This window comes from Poecilia reticulata, linkage group LG3, assembly GCF_000633615.1.
Source record: "Poecilia reticulata strain Guanapo linkage group LG3, Guppy_female_1.0+MT, whole genome shotgun sequence".
Classification (NCBI taxonomy): Eukaryota; Metazoa; Chordata; class Actinopteri; order Cyprinodontiformes; family Poeciliidae; genus Poecilia; species Poecilia reticulata.
The window spans coordinates 4,329,833-4,349,043 of record NC_024333.1 but is presented as its reverse complement, the minus strand read 5'-3'; the positions used below and the strand labels follow the sequence as shown (position 1 = coordinate 4,349,043).

At 37.3% G+C, this 19,211-nt stretch overlaps 1 protein-coding gene across 1 annotated transcript in view; it reads right to left on the bottom strand.

The window, feature by feature from the left end:
* Positions 1-19,211, bottom strand: part of itfg1 (integrin alpha FG-GAP repeat containing 1) — a 181,060-nt gene that overhangs the window by 121,785 nt on the left and 40,064 nt on the right. Inside the window, exons 8-9 of the mRNA XM_008404870.2 lie at positions 18,395-18,470; positions 4,956-5,050 (exon numbers count right to left, since the gene is read on the bottom strand). Coding sequence (XP_008403092.1) covers positions 4,956-5,050; positions 18,395-18,470 — 171 coding nt within the window. The remainder of the gene's footprint in view (positions 1-4,955; positions 5,051-18,394; positions 18,471-19,211) is intronic.

Here is a 19,211-nt window from a genome sequence, read left to right as displayed (position 1 = left end):
CAAGACAATTTAGGCACAAAAAAAAAAAACTTTTAGCAAAAAAAAGATGGCCATTATTTTAGGAAAGTGACGATATGAAGGACTTTTACCAGGAGTACAGTAAATATAAACTAGTATTGAACATTACATTTACAAATATGCTTATAGATCATATTGTAGATCTCTCCTACATGCTGTGACGTTTTCTTTAACCAACAAGGAGCATATTCCAGATTATCACACTTGCTGTAAATACAAATTCAGTGCTTATACTAATAAACTCATTGTTGTAGAGCATAAAGAGTCTTTACATGTGAAATTAAATAAATACTATTATTCATAAATGAGTAATAAATATGCCAAATAAATAATGGCCCCTGTGAAATAAGAACAAATATATTTTTCAACTGAGAGCTTATTTCCTAAATAAAAACTTTAGCTATTTATTTAGATGTTTATTTATGAATTTCTTCCATTGTTTATTCATTTCATAGTGGCATTTTATTTTGTGACACTTATTTTTGTTTACCTATTTGTATAATTTTTCATATATCATTGGAACTCAGCTCTAACCAAAAGTTTTACCTTTTCTTGTTTAATGGGGACATTTATTTATTTCACAGAATATACATTAAATAATTTATCAATAGCAGAGTTTGTTGAATTTTGAACGAAACGGCTCTCCATTGTAGAGAACGTAAGCCGAATCACAAGAACAGCGGGAGCGTCCACAGAGCTCATCACTTCTTCGTGGTTTGCCTTGACTCGGGGCCAGGGGACGTGGCCGCCGGCCAAACACTTGCTGCTTGGGTCACTCACTCATCGCTGGCAGGCATGCAGAGTGAGAGAATCTTGTTCTTAGTGCTTACACTCCACTAACAATCCAAACCAGACAGGATTAACACCTACTGTGTTTAATCATATTCAACTCTACAAGTGCTCCAGTATGTTGTCGGCTGCATGTTGAAAACATTTTACACCAAACATAAATTCCAGTTTAGTGCTAAGATGTAAAAAAAACAAAAACATAATAATAATAACAATAAAAACAAAACACTGAATGGTCCTTACTTTGAAAGATTATGAATGGATGAATACTGCTCAGCATCAATGTTGACCATACAAAAATAAATAAATAAATAAAAGTGTCATGGTCTGAGATATCTGCCTCCTTGTTGTTGGTAGGAATCTTTCAGACAGTCTGGTTGGTGGGACATAAAAAAATATACCCTGTCTACCTGCTTCAATTTGTCTGACAGTTGAGTCACACAATTACACTGCTGTCTGTGGTATTATCCCATTGTGTTACAGAGGGTGTGGGTCTAAGAGAGAGGGAGAGAGGAGCTGTGAGTGGCTATAAATGGGATCAGTGTGTGTCTAGAAAGAGCAAAAATGAAGCAGACTGTGGGAAGCCCCCCCGCAGACTCTTGTAATCCTGTCAGCTGAAGGCCTGGAGAGGCTGCAGGGGTAGAGCTAAGATAGCAAACAACAGTAAACAGACCGAGCTAAATGTCTGAGGTTAAGATATTTATATATTTATATTGTGACAGACACGCGGGTCAATATTAATACATAGTTCTCATGACGTCACACTTCCGATAACTTTGTAACTGACAGCCATCTTGGTAGGCAATTGCTATGGAGTTGTTATGTGTAAAGAAGCCACAAGTTATGAACTAGCTCTCACCTCGTTCATACTTTATAAACAATATGAACACATTACAACTATTACAGTTTTTGAGTACTCTACCCACCTCTGTGTAATATTAACATAAATATCGGTGATATTAATTGTAGCACTTACTGCCGAACTAGTAAAATCAGTTTAGCTAATTTAGTGTTGGTCTGCAAGCTAAGAACCGCACAGCATTCTGGGGAATGTAGGCAGAGGAAGGGTTTCAGCCCCTCAACCTCTCACAGCCAGCTAAGCAAGGTCGGTGGCATCAACCAATTCACTCCCTCACTCTTTGGTTACTTAGCAACAACCTGTTGATTAACTTGTGCATAAGAAGCTTGAAACAGGAAAGGTCATGCCACCAGTTTGTAAGTATTGAAAATATTTAAAACAAAAAAACGAATCAATAATTATTGCACTGAAAATATCCAGGTTTTGTTATTAAACATGGCGTTGACCTTTTTCAAGTGGTTATATTGTTGTATAACCTATAGACATTGGCTATGCCCACTTATAATAATTTATTCATTGAAAAAAATTTTAAACTCGTCAGGTTTAAAATTTTTACTTTTTGAAGTTTTAAAGCATAATAAAATTAAATCAACTTTAGAAATTAAAAATTTGCTTATTGCTGACTAACGTTAATCAGTGCTACTAACTGTTCCGTTATGAATCCCTAATAAATATCTTTATTTCCAAATATGTTAGAAAACCACATAGTATGTCTACTCCACCTGACCTTGATAGCGTTTTTTTTTTCTTTTTGCCTCTTTAGCCAAGAAACATTTGTCTTAATAGGGTTTTCCTGCTTTGATAGCATCATTTTTTTCTGAAAGCCTCAATGACTTAAAAACACCAGCTGTTAACTAAAAGCAAAAGGTCTGAAAATTCAGAGAATGCATAAAACCATTTCAAGATGATACTTTTTTATGTGTTGTGGTTTTTTCATCATTAATCACGTCCAGGACGCTTAGAAAGGAAAGCAAATAAAAGAAGGCTGGATTTTTACATTAACAACAACAATGATTGTAGTTTTTTAAATGCACAAGTCAAGACAATATTTTCTGTAGGAGTGCCCAAGCAGTTCCAAACAGCTGTGGAAGTTTAAAGAGAAATGGATTTGGTCCTCACTCCACCCACTATTGTCTTCACCCGTCTCTTTCTTTGACAGTAATGACAGTCTCTCACACACAACAACCAAGAACACAACGTGTGTTTACTTCATCCATCAGCGCTGATAAGTTCTCCCTTCCCCGCCTTTCTCAACCCTCCTCCTTTCACTTGTTCTTTCAATCATTTTTGGTCTTGCTGACAGACCAAAAAAAAAAGAAAGAAAGAAAGCATTTTTACAGAATGTGCACATCTACGAGGTTTGACATGCGTCTTTCATACACACGTGTGCATGTGTGGGAGAGATCTGGGAATTAAAAATGAGCGAATGCCAGTTCTCTGGTCAGAAAAAATAAAAGGGAGCTATTGCAAAAGCGCACAGCTAACGGAGAGAATCGCACAAGATGTTACGTAGGTGGTTGTGGAGCGGATGTGTGCTCATTTGGGTGCAAGGACAACTTGGTGTGAACATGTTTGTATGCACTACATTAAATGCATACACGTTAATTAGATGAAACTACATGAGCGAATGTGTGTGCAAATCTGTCACGTTCACATTGTTCCACAAACAAAGTGACATACTGAATCAGCCCAGACCTCCTGCAGTGAGCCACATGACTACTGGCTTCTTGAAATAGACAATTGTATCAGACAACCAGTTGGTGAACTGCAGGTAAATATTTGTCGTGTTGGGATTCGAACTAAATTGCTCACATGTTGAACTACTTTAAAGTATTCACTTTAAAATAGTTCAAAGGAATGGTAGCTTCATGTTTTAACCTGACATGAAAAACATAATGTGGGATTGTCATTGCTCTTTACCAAGAACAAGAAAACTGATCAAGGCTGGTCATTGAAAGATGGATGAAACTAAATACCACCCAATCTTGGAAGACTTCCTGTTATTAACTGTTAGACCTGAGATTGGGGCGAGTGGAGGTTTGTCTTCCAGCAGGTAAATGACCCAAATCATTTAGCCAGAGCCCCTACGGAATGGTTGACAAACCAAAGGTCTTTTTGGGAAAGACTCACCAAACAGAAACAATTAAGGGTGTTTTCCCACCTCACAGTCCAGTAGTCGGTTCGATTGGGGATCAAAACTGCAACATTTGTTATTGCATTTTCACCTGGTGGGGTTTGCTTTCACGCCATCAAATGAACCAAACCTTTTAAGAAACCTGTTCCCCCCGTTAGCTGCGGTGGCGCGTCAGCAAGAACCACTGAAGGAAATGACACGGAAACCTCAGAAGAAGACATGAGCGTAACTTCCTTCTTTACAAAATGTAAACAAAATGGAGGGCCTTCAGATTTTAGAGGTTGTAGGATTTCTCATTTGTCTTTAGTAAAAGACCTCGAGCCGTTTCTCCTGATAACAATAGACTTTCGCGTTTGTTTTGGGTGAGCTTTCCCAGAATCCCTTGCATTCATATATGCATATGAACCGCACCAGAGTTCATTTCTAACAAACCAAGAGCTAGATTTTTTTGGCAAACCAGAGTTTACGTTTTTGGTCCTCATCAGAATGGACCAAAAGTGCATTCACACCTCCCCAAATGAACCAGACTTTCTGGGCAAACAATTAAAGAGTTTGATTAAAGTGGACTAAACTGGTCTGAAAGCACCCTACGGCTACATTAAAGAAGCCTTTTTCACCACACTAAATGGTCCGATTCCAATCTTTTCACCCCTCCTCTACAGAATTTGCAGTCAATTCTCCACAAAAGACTCTAGTTAGTAGTTGTGCTTTCTTTTTATTCACTTACGTTGTGACAAAACTGTCGGCCCCCAATAACTTTAAAATCAATTCATAGACAGTGACATTCATTATTACTTCTATGTGTTCTGTCTGCGTTCTCCTTCTGTGCATGCGGGTCGCTTTGGGGTTGTAAACCATTGACACAGAAATCTGATTGCTGTCACATTTGCTTGTGCCATAAATCTGAACACTGCTTGAGCATCAAAAAGAATCTCTAAGTAGATTTTATTCAATAACTCAGATGACAACAAGAGGGCAATTTCTTTTTACTTTGGGATTCAATTATTCCATACCACAGGATTGTCCATTCACCAGTATATAAGATGACAGGGATACTGTTGTACCAATCAAAAAAAAAAGAAAGATGGGTAAAGATAGCAAAGGTCTGAGCAGGACAAAGAAGGTAAACCGGTGAAAGTGGTTGTGTGTGTGTACCTCTTTTGAGCTCCGCTTGGCGATGTAGATGACACTCTGCTGACAGGCTTCATCCAAACATGCGGGGAGAAGGTGATCCTGATAGCCATCTCCATCTGCCAGAATGAAACACAAAGTAAGATCAGGGAATAACAATACAGGGTTGAACTAAAGAAAAATGTAAGACTTTGCTTTCCCACAACTGTGCTATTTTAATATTCTCGTTCCATCTCAACTCCGTGAATTTGTTCTGCTGTGACTTTGAGAGCAGCAACGTTTCAGGCAACAAAGGAGTAGCTGCTGTGTTTTTTTATTTTCCATGTGTGAACTGGATCACAAGAACACCTGCTTGTTTTCCAACAGCACACACAAATCCTAGCAGCACTTGTCTCTTTGATGTCTTTCAATAATGTCTCTAGACTTGAACAAAGAGTTCCCAACTCTTTTTATCCAGTTCAAGTAATTACTGCCATTTCATTAATATTAATTGATCTCAGGATTAAACCATGCGGGGTTTATTTAGCGTACAAACTAGAAGTGAATTGCCCTCAGTTAAAACAGAGGCTATTCAAAACCAAAATGCTTGACTGGACCAGGTTCAGCTGTATCTCAGGAACACATTTCCTATTTGGTGATGCTTAATGAAATGTTTTTGATATAATGTAAAGCTGTTGTAACATGAGGTTATGTTGTTTATCCAAAAGGATTTTTAAATACCGCAAGATCAAACACTAGAAATAAATATACAACAGAAAATATTCCGGTGGGTGTTGACACCTTGGCAACAATGAATAAATACATAAATCCAAACATCAGGAGACAAATATGAAAAAAGATTCCTGGAAAACCCCAAAGCAGAACAAAAAGCCTGCAAATGTACAACAAATGTTTGACGGAAAATAGTTTTTGAAACAAAAAAGATTTTTCATTATTTGCTTAATTACCAATATCGAGTAGGCCACTTTCTGCACCATTGACAGCCTATGGATTTTAAATTACATCGTGCCAGTTGACTATTAAAAAAATTAAATGCAATCAATATTTATGACCATGAATCAGTCCTTGCATCCACTCTGTGCTTTAAGCGTCTGTCACGCTGATTAACATACCACGTATGTTGGCTTAACTACATCTTGCGTGGGTCTAAACATGAAGAAATGTAATGCCTTTGTAAAAAAAAAAAAAAATAAAATAAAAAATAAATAATAATAATAGCTTAGGAAATATGTGTGTTGTTTCTGATGTCCTTCTGTGTTTTGAAATTTGTGTGTGTCTGTTTGCACGAAAGGTCCTTCAGAATCGAAGTAGTAAAACAATAGTTAAATTCTTCAGAAAGAAGGTCGGGCCGCCAGCCGTTGCACCCTCTTCAATTGTTCATTATGAGAAAAGTTCCACGAATTATCATCTGCACAGACAAGGCGTCTGCATACAGTAACATGTGATTATTCACATGTAATCACAGTAACATGTGATTAGTTTATACTACTAAAACACTGCTACGAGATTTGAGTCGCATTTTTGAGGTATTTGCATGCCAACTGTAATGCCACATAATGTAATGTGCAGGTAGGCAATGTCATTGTCTCAAAGATCAGTAAACTTTAAAATCTAATGAAATCTCCAATGACGCAAAGGAATACAGACTGTAATATAGCATGTCTCCTTTCTTCATTGGTTTTTGGTGACATCTTTTAGCCAAGGAGACGGGTCAGGATGGGTAGTTGCTGACTACAACAGCCGACTGCAAAATACTATGTGTTTTGAAGTCTTCCTAGCCTTCTATCCATCCATCCATTTCCTATACACCCTTGTCCCTACTTGTTCCTAGTGGGATCAGGAGGTGTGCTGGTCCCCATCTCTCGTTTTGGGCGAGAGGCGGGGTACACTCTGGACAGGGTCATAACCAAAGGTCATTAAGAACCGAAGGAAGCATGGTGTATAACTCAGTGGTGATGGGAAAAAGAAAATAATAATAATAATTAGTACATCATTCTTTTCAACACATGGTGATTGTCATGGTCTATAAAATCATCCAACACTGTAATAATCCGTCTTATTAGCCTTTCAAATAAATAAAATGCTTGTCATTCAAAAAAAGTCTGGGAAAACTGGCCAGGCCTTTGTAGTAATGTAGATTTTACATTAAAACGACAATTAGTGATGCATGACTGTTACAGGTAGCGGTGAGACCATTGTATCTAGCAAGACTGTGACGACAGTGATGGAAAAGACAGATAATTAGATGCTGCAAAAGCTATGTTGTGAGAAATGAACATGGGTCCATTTCTCACAACATATCTGTGTGAAGTGAGCTTCTCAAGTCTGGCTACTATAAAAACTAAAAACAGAGAAACTGAGAGCTGTTGAGGAAGAGCTTTGTCTTTCTTCAATTTCTGCCAGGAAATCAGCTGTTTTCATCCAAACATGCACAGGCTTCACACTAGGTGGGTAAAATATACAGATATTGACATTTTGTACATGCAACTCTTCATATTGTAACAGTGAATATGAAGTGAAATGTTTCCCAAATATTATTGCTTCTTTCAGAATAAGAATTATTTTCTGTAAATGTCAATATACAGATATTGACATTTTGTACATGCAACTCTTCATATTGTAACAGTGAATATGAAGTGAAATCTTTCCCAAATATTATTGCTTCTTTCAGAATAAGAATTGTTTTCTGTATTCCGGCTATAAGAATGCTTGTGGATTAGTTTGTAAAATTTCTACAAGTTCTTTAAATTTAACACCACAGTGTTGTGGCACTGTTCAGGTGTATTTTTGAAGTGGACATGTTGAGTGCAATGTAATAAAAATACATTTTTGTGTTTATTTGATTCCTATTCAAGATACTTTGATAAGAATGACTACATATGTAATATAGGCGGCCATAGAGTATCTTTGTTTCCATTTTTGGTTGGTGGTGTGCCTCGTGATTTTTTCAATTAAAACAATGTACCTTGGCTCAAAAAAGGTTGAAAAACACTACACTAAGGAAACTAGATTTCTTTGGCGGTACACACTAGTAAGTCGGCTTCTGTGTGTTGTTTCGTCACACAAAACAGTTTCTCACACAGATCCTGACAAACATGTAAAATTCAAGTAGCTTAGAGGGGAAGCTTAGTTTAGGGGCATTGATTCAGGGATGAAGTGCAAAAATTAAGCAGGACCCACAGAGTCATACTTTGCCTTGGGTGTGCTGTTAAAACTACAGTTCAATAAGTTCCAAATGGATGTTTGCAGGGGCTCTACACAAGAAAATGGATAATGAAATAGTTGCAGATTGTTTTTTTGTTTTGCGCTTCAAAGTCAGTGAAGTAAAGTGTGAACCCACTAAGGAACTCAGCGACTGTGTTTGGCATCACTTAGCAACATGGGAGGTTTCCGTTATGCATCTAAACGCCAAACCGAACGGACGGATGATTTTCACTAATTTAATAAGCATCTTAGTTTATGGTTTACATTCCAGGAGGCTGTCCTTGTGCATTTCCACTAACTGACAAATTTCATCCTGTGCTCATAAAGTTATTATTCAAATGTTTTTCTTAAAAAAGTCATTTTTAGCCCGGGTTGCCGCTGCTCGGTTAATCCAAATCTGCTTCAACATGGTAAGAGCCACACTCCCTAGCAGATGTTGTGCCCTGTGGAAGGGGAGAACCGAATGACTCTGATGATGAATGACAGCGCAAAGATGGGGAGGAGGAGAAACTCAAAGTGGCTGTCAGGGGCAACTGAGCGAGAGGCAGAGTGGGAGAAAAGGAGATAGATAATTAGATGCTGCAAAAGCTAATAAGTCAACATTCTGTGAATTTAAAAGACTCCTATTTATGGTTTAAAACATGCAAAATGTCTAGTTTGGACTCTATTGCATTCCAAGTTTAGGGTAAGCATCAGATTAAAAAGAAAAATCGACATGGATGGAAGGACACATCCGAACGGGCTGCAGGATTGCTGCTAATGTTACCGGCACATGTACTGTAACATATGGTGGGACAAAAAAAAAAACAAAAAAAAAACTCCCACATCCCTCCACCAGCCGAAAATTATTCAGATGTGAGCAATGCTTTCTAATTAATTGCATTAATCTTGAAACAAGGCAAACAAATTCAAATAAGAGCATGTGTGCATCGAGGCATGCTGCACTGGAAAGTTTTGGCGCAGAAACACCAAGGTGGAGAAAAGCAAAAGGTTTAGGAGAGAATCAGTCCTGCTGAGGTTATTTCTTAGATTACTCAGTTCTTCTGCACACACACTCCCCTGTCCCACTTGCCCTTTCCTGCATCTTCCATCTCGTCTATTCATCTGACTCTGTAATATTCCTCTTTACTCAACCTCCTTCGCCTCCTCAGTCCAGTCGCTTCTTCTCCTAATGCTGGCCCTTTTACCTTTCTTTCAAATTCTCTCATCTTTGAGTTTCTCTTCCTGTCTCGCATTATCCCCTCCTACCCTTTCAGCTGATGTGTGGTATGTTGGAGATGGGTTGAGGGAGATGTGCACTGAAGCTGCAGAATGGAGCTGGACTGGAGAAAACAGTGATAAGAAGGCAAAGTAGATAAAAAGATGAGACTGTAGACCAGTGGTCCTCAAACTACGGCCCGCGGGCCGGATCCGGCCCGCCTCCACATTTGGTCCGGCCCCCTGAACAATACCAGAGAGCATTCAGATTTTTTTTCATATATTGTATTTTCCGGTTTAACCACCAGGGGACTCTTTAGCAGGAAGTGTGTCCTGTAAACTGTGGGTGTTTTGTTTTGTGTTTTGTTGGACTTTTAGGGAACTGCTTGACTTTTATGTTATTTAATCAGCGCGGTTGTTTGCTAGCGGTAGAGCAGATGAACACACGTGTTTGTTATGAACGCCGCATTCCGGTCGAGTTCTTCGAAGCAATGCCTGTAAGTAGCAGCTTATACTTCTAAACGGGCCTTTATGTTAACATATGAGGAATTTATATGTTAAAGTTACTTTCCCTCAATGGAATATATACTAATCAGTCCCAGTGACCGTTTCACTAACGGTTTTTGCCCATGTGCTTTCTGGGTAAAAATCAATCGAGTAACGCACAGCCCCCCTCCCCCCTCCCAGCCGGTCAACAATTTCTGGCAGCGCAGGTGATAAACGTGTAACACTTTTTCTGTTACAAACTGACTCTGGCCCCCCACCAGAGAAGGGAAAAGTTATGTGGCCCTCACAGGAAAAAGTTTGAGGACCACTGCTTTAGACTGTATGATTAGATCATGTGACCTAGATGCGTTCATATTACACTCTATGCAAATTATCCTGACATCTATCAATTATCACACTAAACTTAGAGATCCCACCTAACGGATGCTTGGTGTAAGATATGCAAAGGACAGGACCCTGAACCAGGTCACAATAACAAACATTGTTGACCAATAAATTGTCCCAGAAATTATTGAAATAAATAGTATTGTTATTTTGAGACCATTTTCAAGTTACATATTGATAATGGCATAAAATTGCGAGTTTGCCCGCTCAAAGACTAATAAACTAGAATTTTGTACAAAACACTCCAAACTGGAATTGGAAGACATTTTAAATTTACAAAATAGAACACAAAAACCTAGAACAATAAATGAAACGGAAATAAAAAAAACACATACAACTGAAATGATGAATAAAATGGTTAATAAAATTGCCATTCAAACAATATTTTTCTTCAGAATGGAAATTACGGGACTCTTTTTATTTTATCATGTGATGAATTGATCATTATGAGTCAAATTATTTTCATTCTACCAAGGGGTTAACAACTGAAACTGGTATGTTCATAAAATGGTCTATTCAAATCTCACTTGAAAAACTGGGACAGTGATCAAACCACTCCTGTAATCGCTGACCAGTTTCGTCCCACTTCTCTCTCATCTCCATCTCCCTCCACAGATTCTAATAGAGACTCTGGCTGGGGAACTAAAACAATACTGTGCATCATTTGATATAAATATCAAAATAATACACCCAGTGAGGAAAATGGGGCACAGATTGGGAAGAAGGAATAGGCAAAATAAACCCAACAATGGTAACAGCGATTGGTGAAGAAGACTAAAGAATCCCTTTAAACACAACGCAATAGTAGTAACAAAATGGAGACCAAGAGACAAACAAAGATGTAAAATAATTAAAGTACAACTACAAAACACCCAATCTTTAACACAAAACCAAAGCTGAATCCTTAAGATCTTGAGAAGTGTCTCGTCAACACAGGCAGAGGCTCAATGAAAAACACATTTATTCATTTTAAAAGTGCAAACTGGGAAGATGGTCCAGTTGGTTTTTCATATTTAAGGTTACCACTTAACTGTAGTGAATGCCACTACTTTTCTTTCAGTAAGAGACGCTTTGCTGATGGAGGAATTTGGATATTTTCTACAAACTGCATGTTAAAATGTGCAAATGAGGATCTAAATTCAGCAGTTGCAAACCACAAAAACTTTTGCATTAGGGCTAATGTAAAATATTTGACAAAATGGAACTTGATTAGGTTTTTATTATTCCTACTGGGACCTCTTTTCATCATTAGGAAGTCTAGAGAGGGGCGTCTTTGGCACAAATACACATGCGTGGCACAAAGTAAAAGCTACTTTGATCTCAACAAGACAAGCTGCTCTGCACTACATCTGTTTGAAAAAGGTACAGACCTTTCTCTAAGGCTGGAAGTGAAGGAAAGTGATGGAGCCAAAAGAAAAAAAAAGAAGAGCGTAGAAAAGGCAGCGTAGGCTGGTTAACAAGACAAGACAGGACAGCCAGTAAAGTTATATAAAAAAATGCAGGAATAGAAAAAAAAGTGCAAAGTGGTTGAGGGGAGAATGAGGCTGACAGAACAGAGGGAGGGAGGTGAATGTTACACGATATAATAAGATGAGTGGAAAAAGAACGCCTGAGGGCAGAGTAGAGACAACTAGGCTGCGCACATGCTGACTTACCTGCCTGCAAGCACACACTTCATCACCCACACACACACACACACACACACACACACGCACACGGAGGGCATGATGATAGCCTTTCCGATTTTGAAAAAACACTTTTAAACATGCTGGGATTTTGCCGTTTCTAAAAAATAAAAAATAAAAATTTGCCCCTTTGCTGGTCTCTGTATTCCACCTGCACTGATGTCTGGTGACACATCCGCTGGTGAAACTTCACTGCGTTTTACCTAATGATGAATTATGCATCAGCCACTGTCACTTTGAAAAAAGCAATTACTTGAGTGATCAGGCAGATGGTTGTGTTTTGTCTGGCATATGCTGTGCATTTATTATGGGAATCGAGCTAATAACAAAACCGTTCGCTCATAAACACGAGACAGTGGATGGGTTTCCTATTGCTTTCCATGACCGTTCTAAAGGTAAACGCATGGCTTAAGATGAATAGGGAACAAAATCTAATTTGTGAAAGGCAGGTTATGATTAAAAGTTAAATTTCAGTACGATAGATAGTCTCATACTCATCTAAAATCACATTGTTAGCTTACTGTGTTTAATTTGTGAAAATGTTTGGAGATCAAATACAATGTATTGTTTTTCTTTATTATATTAGAGAACACTGACATTCCACTGAATACATATTTAACTGGATGAGAACGACCACTTCCTCCAGATGGAGTGGGGTTCAAAACCGGCAGCCAGTAGGATGAACCCCTACCACAGAGGTATAAACCAATACTGTAGCTCTGAATCCTCCAGAGCTGAAAGGGATGGATGGGAAGATGGACAGAAGGATACAAAGATGAGAAAATGGATAGATGAGTAGATGAATCTGTGCATGATGAACTGATGTTAATTGAATTGTTGGATGATGAAAAACAATGGACGGACACACAGACGGATGAACAGACGGATGGGCGGACAGACAGTGTTTAAACAGACAATAAACTAAGAAAACCAATATTTCTTGTCTTGTGTTGAAAATACTTCTCTACTCTAAAGGCTTTAAAGCTACAGAGGACCTTGAAAGAACACAGCTGTCTTTTAATCACAACAAATACCAATTTACAATCTGATGTAAAAAAAAAAAATATTTAAAATGAATTGTACGATGAAGAATTTTATTGATGAATAATTGCCTAATCTTCTGAGAAGCTCAAATACGCTACTCAGACTTAAATATTTTAACATCTGAACTTCTGCTGCAGCGTAGAATTTAAGCTTTTCAGCAGAGTTCCCCGACGAAGCCAAAACTGCAGTACAGGTGGAAAACAGAAGTTCTACGGACGTACAGGCAGGCTGGCACATAACAGTACTTTGTGTGTTGAGAAAAATGCAACGCCAAACAAGGGGAGAAAAGAGCAGGTAAAAGCAGAGAGTGAGAATTGACAATGTGATGTGTGATGGAAATAATTCCCACTCCAGATCACACAAGGATCCAGCGCTGCTCTCTACTCTGCCTCACATCGTCTCTACTTTCTATTCTCTATCCATGCTGGCTACACCTTGGTGCTTCGATTTGTTCTTGTCTGTACTTTCTGCTGTGTAAGATTTTCCTTTGCCTGATCATATTCCTTATTCTGTCTCTTCTGTTTTTGTCTATTACATCTTTTATCATTTATGGTCAATTTTTGTAACAATAAAGAAGAAGATAACAATCGTCCACGCTGCAAAGAGAAATACATTCTAATAGGATTCAGTGTTTGCCAGTAAAGTTGGCAAAGTTAGAGCAGGAGGGAAACACATTCATTCTGTTTGTTAGTGGCCACATAAATAATAGAATACATACGAAGAGACCCCCTGTCTCTTCGTATGTATTCACGACGCTTTACAAAACAAGATGGAGGATTCACTAGCCTTTGTGGCCATACTTGGTTCTTTTAGAATCCAATCTACATTGCATATTGAATAACGTTAAACAATCGGGATAAAACCAAAATAAATTTTCATTGAGGTGAGCACACTGTCTTTTAGGATTCTTAAAATCAGCCTGATTTATAACATAAGAAACTAGAGATGCACCCAGAAATCAGGTGGTGATTGTAATCAACAGATTTTTTTATTTTTTTTGATTGGCCCTGGTTTGTGATGAGCTGCTTGGAAATTTAAAGGTCCAAACTTTTTCTGATCAACAGGTATGCTTTGATGTGGAAAATGTTAGTGAAGAAGACTCAGACTTTGCTATTTTCAATAGCAAGTTCTAAAATGAAGTCAAAGGAGGTATGGAAACATTAAAATGGGATCAATAGTTTTCATCATATCAAGTGGTTTAATCACGCTGCATAAGAGCAAGAGAGAGCAAAACTTCAAGTAGGTAAAAAAGGCTAAATAAAATACAGCGTCAATGTGAAAATGGTAAATGCTTTTTATAAATTTCACAGTTAAGCTCGGGATCTAAAGTCTTGACAGAATACAAACAGAAAGTGCTGTTTTAGTCACGATGGCAGCACTAGCCACTAAAATAGGATGCTAAAAGCAATTTAAAATGCAAAATTGTGCTTTTGCATTTGTTCATAAAATGTTAACATGTTCAGATGAGAGCGGTAACATTTACCGTTACTAGTAGCCTCTGCTACTAGTATGAACTAATACTCACAGCAGAAAAAGGCAAGAAAGCTGATAGTGATGGTTGACTAATGACTATTTTAGCAAAAGAAATACAGAAGTATGGTCTTTAGACTGTATGAAGAAAGTAAAATACAGACACTTTACCAAAAGACAGCAAAAGTAAATTAATATTGTTGTATTAGGCATGCTTGACTTAGATCAAAATCCAAGGTAAAAATAATGAGGCTTTAAGATTTCAAAGTCCTCAGAGACACTAATAAAATCTAATAAATTAGGCCCTGGAGCAGCCAGGCTCTAATTTAAAATCAAAAGCTCTGAAATTAAAACTAGTAGCTCTGAAAACAAACAATAAAATTATAAAGTCATTTAAATCGATTAAAGACATCAGAAATTAATTGCATTGGATGGTCATAACTTTAGAATTTTTTTCTTTTAAAAAGGAGATTTGAAATTAACATAAAAGTTCTAATTGGTGGATCTCTGTTACAAAACACCAGATCTGACATTGTTATTGATGATGTCTCACTTTGCTATCACAAAATATGTTTGACAAGATAAGGTAGCTCTAAATCTCTGTGAGTCAAATGTATTTATTTATTTGATGCAGTGTATCTGAAGTTATCTAAATTAATCCACAATCACTCATTCAGTTGTTTTACACAGATCAGATTCGTTGGTGTTAGATATAGCTCAAAATAATTGTAAAAAGTGACTACCGTAAATTCATTTTCTAAATTAAATTTAGAAAATGGTTTGTTTTAAGATTAGATCACATGCAGGATATGGATTAAAAGAAGACAGCAAAACAATGTATCAAAATCTGACCCTCAGCTGTTGACATAAACATCTGAAGAAGAAAACATTGAACCAAGAATTGAAAGAAAATAGGAAAAAAAAGAAAAACTTTAGTGAAACTAAAAATAAAGTGGGGAGAGGGAAAAATCTAGTAAAAACAACAAAAATACTGAAAATATTCCAGAGAGAATATGAACATGTACATATTCAGACACAGCATACAGGACATTTCCCCTCAGGCTCATAGATCATCAGCAATTTGGGAAGGGCAAGTTTGTTCACTAAATATTTGATGGGCACCCTGAGCTGTAGTGAGATTAAAAGATTAATCTTGGCAGCAGAGATGTGTTTATCGGCATGAAACTGTTACTGTGTGTTTGGCTGTGTATTTATGTGCATGTGCAGCACAAAGAACTAAATTAATATTGAATAAACAGCGCTCAACCATTGACAGCACTTTAAACAAACAGCGCAGACAGATAGAGGAGTGAAATATCAATAAACTAATTAAGTTTATTAGAATATTTAAGAGGGCTTACCAGATATTTAGGAACTAATTGTCATAATGAGTAGCACAGGCGATATATTACCTATTTATTCAGCTGTATTGGACAGTATTTCCACAGTTCCAAACTAAAAAAAAAAAAAAAAGAAGGTTCTTTCTCTTGCTGACATTGCTGGTTTTTTTTTCAGACATAAAAACTAGAAATGCTCAGTCAGCATGAAGCAGCAGATTTATAATCCAAAAAAACAAAAACCCAGGCCTTACATGAGTCAATATGCTGGGATATTTGGCCCGCGGATATTTAGGTGCCCCCTGCTGTTACTACTGAATTAATGTGAACAAGGTCTGACACTGTCTCAGACAAAAGCAATGCTGCAGAATCAGCTAGATGTATGCTGACTTTGGGGAAGTCGTTTTTGTTACTGTGGGGAAAACAAAAGCAAAAATGATTAAACCCATTTTAACGCTGACCCCCCCCCCATCCCCTAAAAAAATGAAGAAAAAGTTTTTACTTAGCAAAATCTTAAAAAACCCAGCCAGTTGAAACAGATCAGAACTGAAAGAAGGTTTAACACTAAACAGGTGGAACATTATGACCACCTGCCTAAGATTGTTTTGGTCTCCCTAACTTTATTGTTTTTCACATTAAAGGCAAGCTTAAGTAGCCAGCGTTGTTCTTCTCTTCTGTCCTCAGTGTGGTCGCTCTGACGGACGACCAAGGGCCACTTTAGGCAGCCTGGAGATTAGTGAATCAGTGGAGATTTGCTGAGGAGAAACGTAAAGCTGAGCCTACAATGAATCTCACTGGCCAAGATTGTCTAAAGGGATAAGATCCTCACAAAGATCTGGCTCCATATGGGATTGTGGGCTTGTCTTGTGTGGGACTCTGTGCCTGTAACTGTGTGTGTGAGATAAGCCTCGTGGGTAAAGGGTGAGTGTGTGTGGTTTTTGTGAACGTGTGAAGAATGGATGTTACGTGATGAGAAGGCTGCAGTGAAACTGTCAAAGCTAGGGAGACCATAAGGTCTTAGAATCCTTTGAAGCTAGGCGGCTTCAAATGCAGAAGCTTAAAAAACCTAAAAGAAGAGAGAAAAAAATGGATCTGTCACACAGAAGTCACAAACACATTTGTGACCCCAAGGCAACCTGACCAGGGATACATATTTACTTATTCCGTTTTGTTCCACATAACTAAGATTTCCTTCTAAAATGACACAACTTGACCACATCCAGACACATTTTTTCTTTGACAAAAACAAATATACTTTTCCAGGATGCGTGTCTTTAATCACTTGGATTGTAATGCATTCTTGTAAACCGCACAAGCAGAGATTTTTAGAAACATGATGCAAGTGGCTGCTTTGCATCATGACTACTACTGCTGTCCATCCCTCAAACCACAACAATGCAGCTGTTTTAATGTTTTATAGAGATGTAAAACATATTTCAATCAAAGCATTAGATGATACACAATCAAGCAGCATTCATGTTTTCTTTGTGAAGTGCCATGACACAGCAAGTGTTGTCAATTAAATAGAATCAATGTCATGCTAAGTTGTTCTAATGCCAGAACTAGTTGTGAACTAGTCGTTTGTGAAAACATAAAAAAACATGTTTTATGTTTTCACAAACAAAATGAAAGCATTTTTTGCATTTAAGAGTTTCAACTAATTTTTTTTTTTTTTAATTGTGAAGTTTTGTTTTGGAGCTGAATCAGGTATGGATGCAGGTGTTCACTTACACACACCGACTTGGGCTGCGGGTGCCACTAGACAAACCTTATATGAACAAGCACCAGGTGCTTTTCAGTGACATTGTTCTTACATACACATCTGTTATTTGCTGCTGTCGTTTCTCGGTTCTCTGTTTTCTTCTCTTCTTCTGCAGATGTAGATGCAGATTCCTACCGTGTTCTTCCTGTATTCTCTGTATCCTTCTTGTTCTCACTTCTATTTCTCTGTCACTCTCTCCCTGTTAACATTCTCTTAACCTCTTTTCTTTCATTCTTTCTTTCCTTCTTTCTTTCTTTCAATTTTCGTCCCCGTCTTAGTGTCTGTCCCTATTAATAAATAAACCCTAAGCAAATTCTAAATACATTTTTTATGTATATAAAGCGGAGCATTTGTTTGTTTATTTGGATCCCCCATTAGCCACATCATAAAGAAAAAAACATTTATTGCAAAAACAGTTACACTCACTTAATATAACATTAGTAACTTGGTATATTGATTCATAAATGCGTCCTTTAAAAGTGAATTATCATAATGCTCCACTTGTTATTATTTTTGGTACTCAGAGAACAATGCTCATAGACATACTGTCAGATAGACATGGGGGGAGGGAAGGAAAAAAAAGACACCCCAGTTCACATGCTAACTTTGGCTTTTAATACATACAATATTAGAAAAACTATTCCTTTTTTATATTTTCAAACCTGCCAATTTCGACAGTTAATTTTTCCTACGTGCTATCTATAATGCTGCTACACTTTTAATTGAAAAGTAGATTTTCCTTCAAATACAGAAAGATTTGTTTTAATAAAAAAGCATTAGAAAGCACAAGAATATCATAATCAGGATTTTGCTTTAAACCAATAATACCATTCGACTCGAGGAAAGGAAAAAAATCAATTTTTTTATTCTTACCAAAGTCGACAAAGGAGGACTGCCCGATGGTTTTTGCTGGACTTGAGACGACTTCCCTCTTGGTGAAGGCCCCATCCTGGGAGAACAACACAGAGGAAACGAGGGAAAGAAAAGAGAACAATAAAATTATGCAGCTTCATAAATGCTCATACATTTTGCAAATGCTCAACTGTACTCTCGATTGTTTAGCGGCCATAAATAAATCAGCTTTACTTGAATTTTGTTTTATAGTCACAGACCAGGTAGCTCAATATTGCCATACAGAGAAGAGGCATCATTTTTATCACACCGAAGCAGTAATTTTTTTCCTTCAAAAGAAAATGGCTTATGGGACATTTTAATGGACCATTCGAGGGGAAAAAAAGGATAAGTATGACAATTGTGCATTAACATTAGGAGTAGGCAGAATCGGCACATATCTATAAATCTACTAGCAGGTGCTGAAACGCTACAACAGCCTTCTCTGCTTTTTCCCCATTTGTCTCTAAATGCAACATTACTTTTTTCTTTTGCACACAACTAATGTTAAATTAATATTGCTCTCTAAAGAAATGCATAAAAATGAAATGATTTTACAGAATAAAAAGAGATCCCAGACTGTTCAAAAATATTTTAAATGATCCAAATTACAAACATGCACAATGCGTTCACTTATTGTATCTGCTGTAAAATAAATGCGTAACATAAAAAAATATATATATTTTTTTCTCTTTAGTAAATTTTTTGGTATTGTTCCAAGTTTTATAAACAGTTTAAGTCTGAATCACACGACCTCTGACCCTCCCACAGTCTTAAGAGAATGGGTCAATTGGACCCT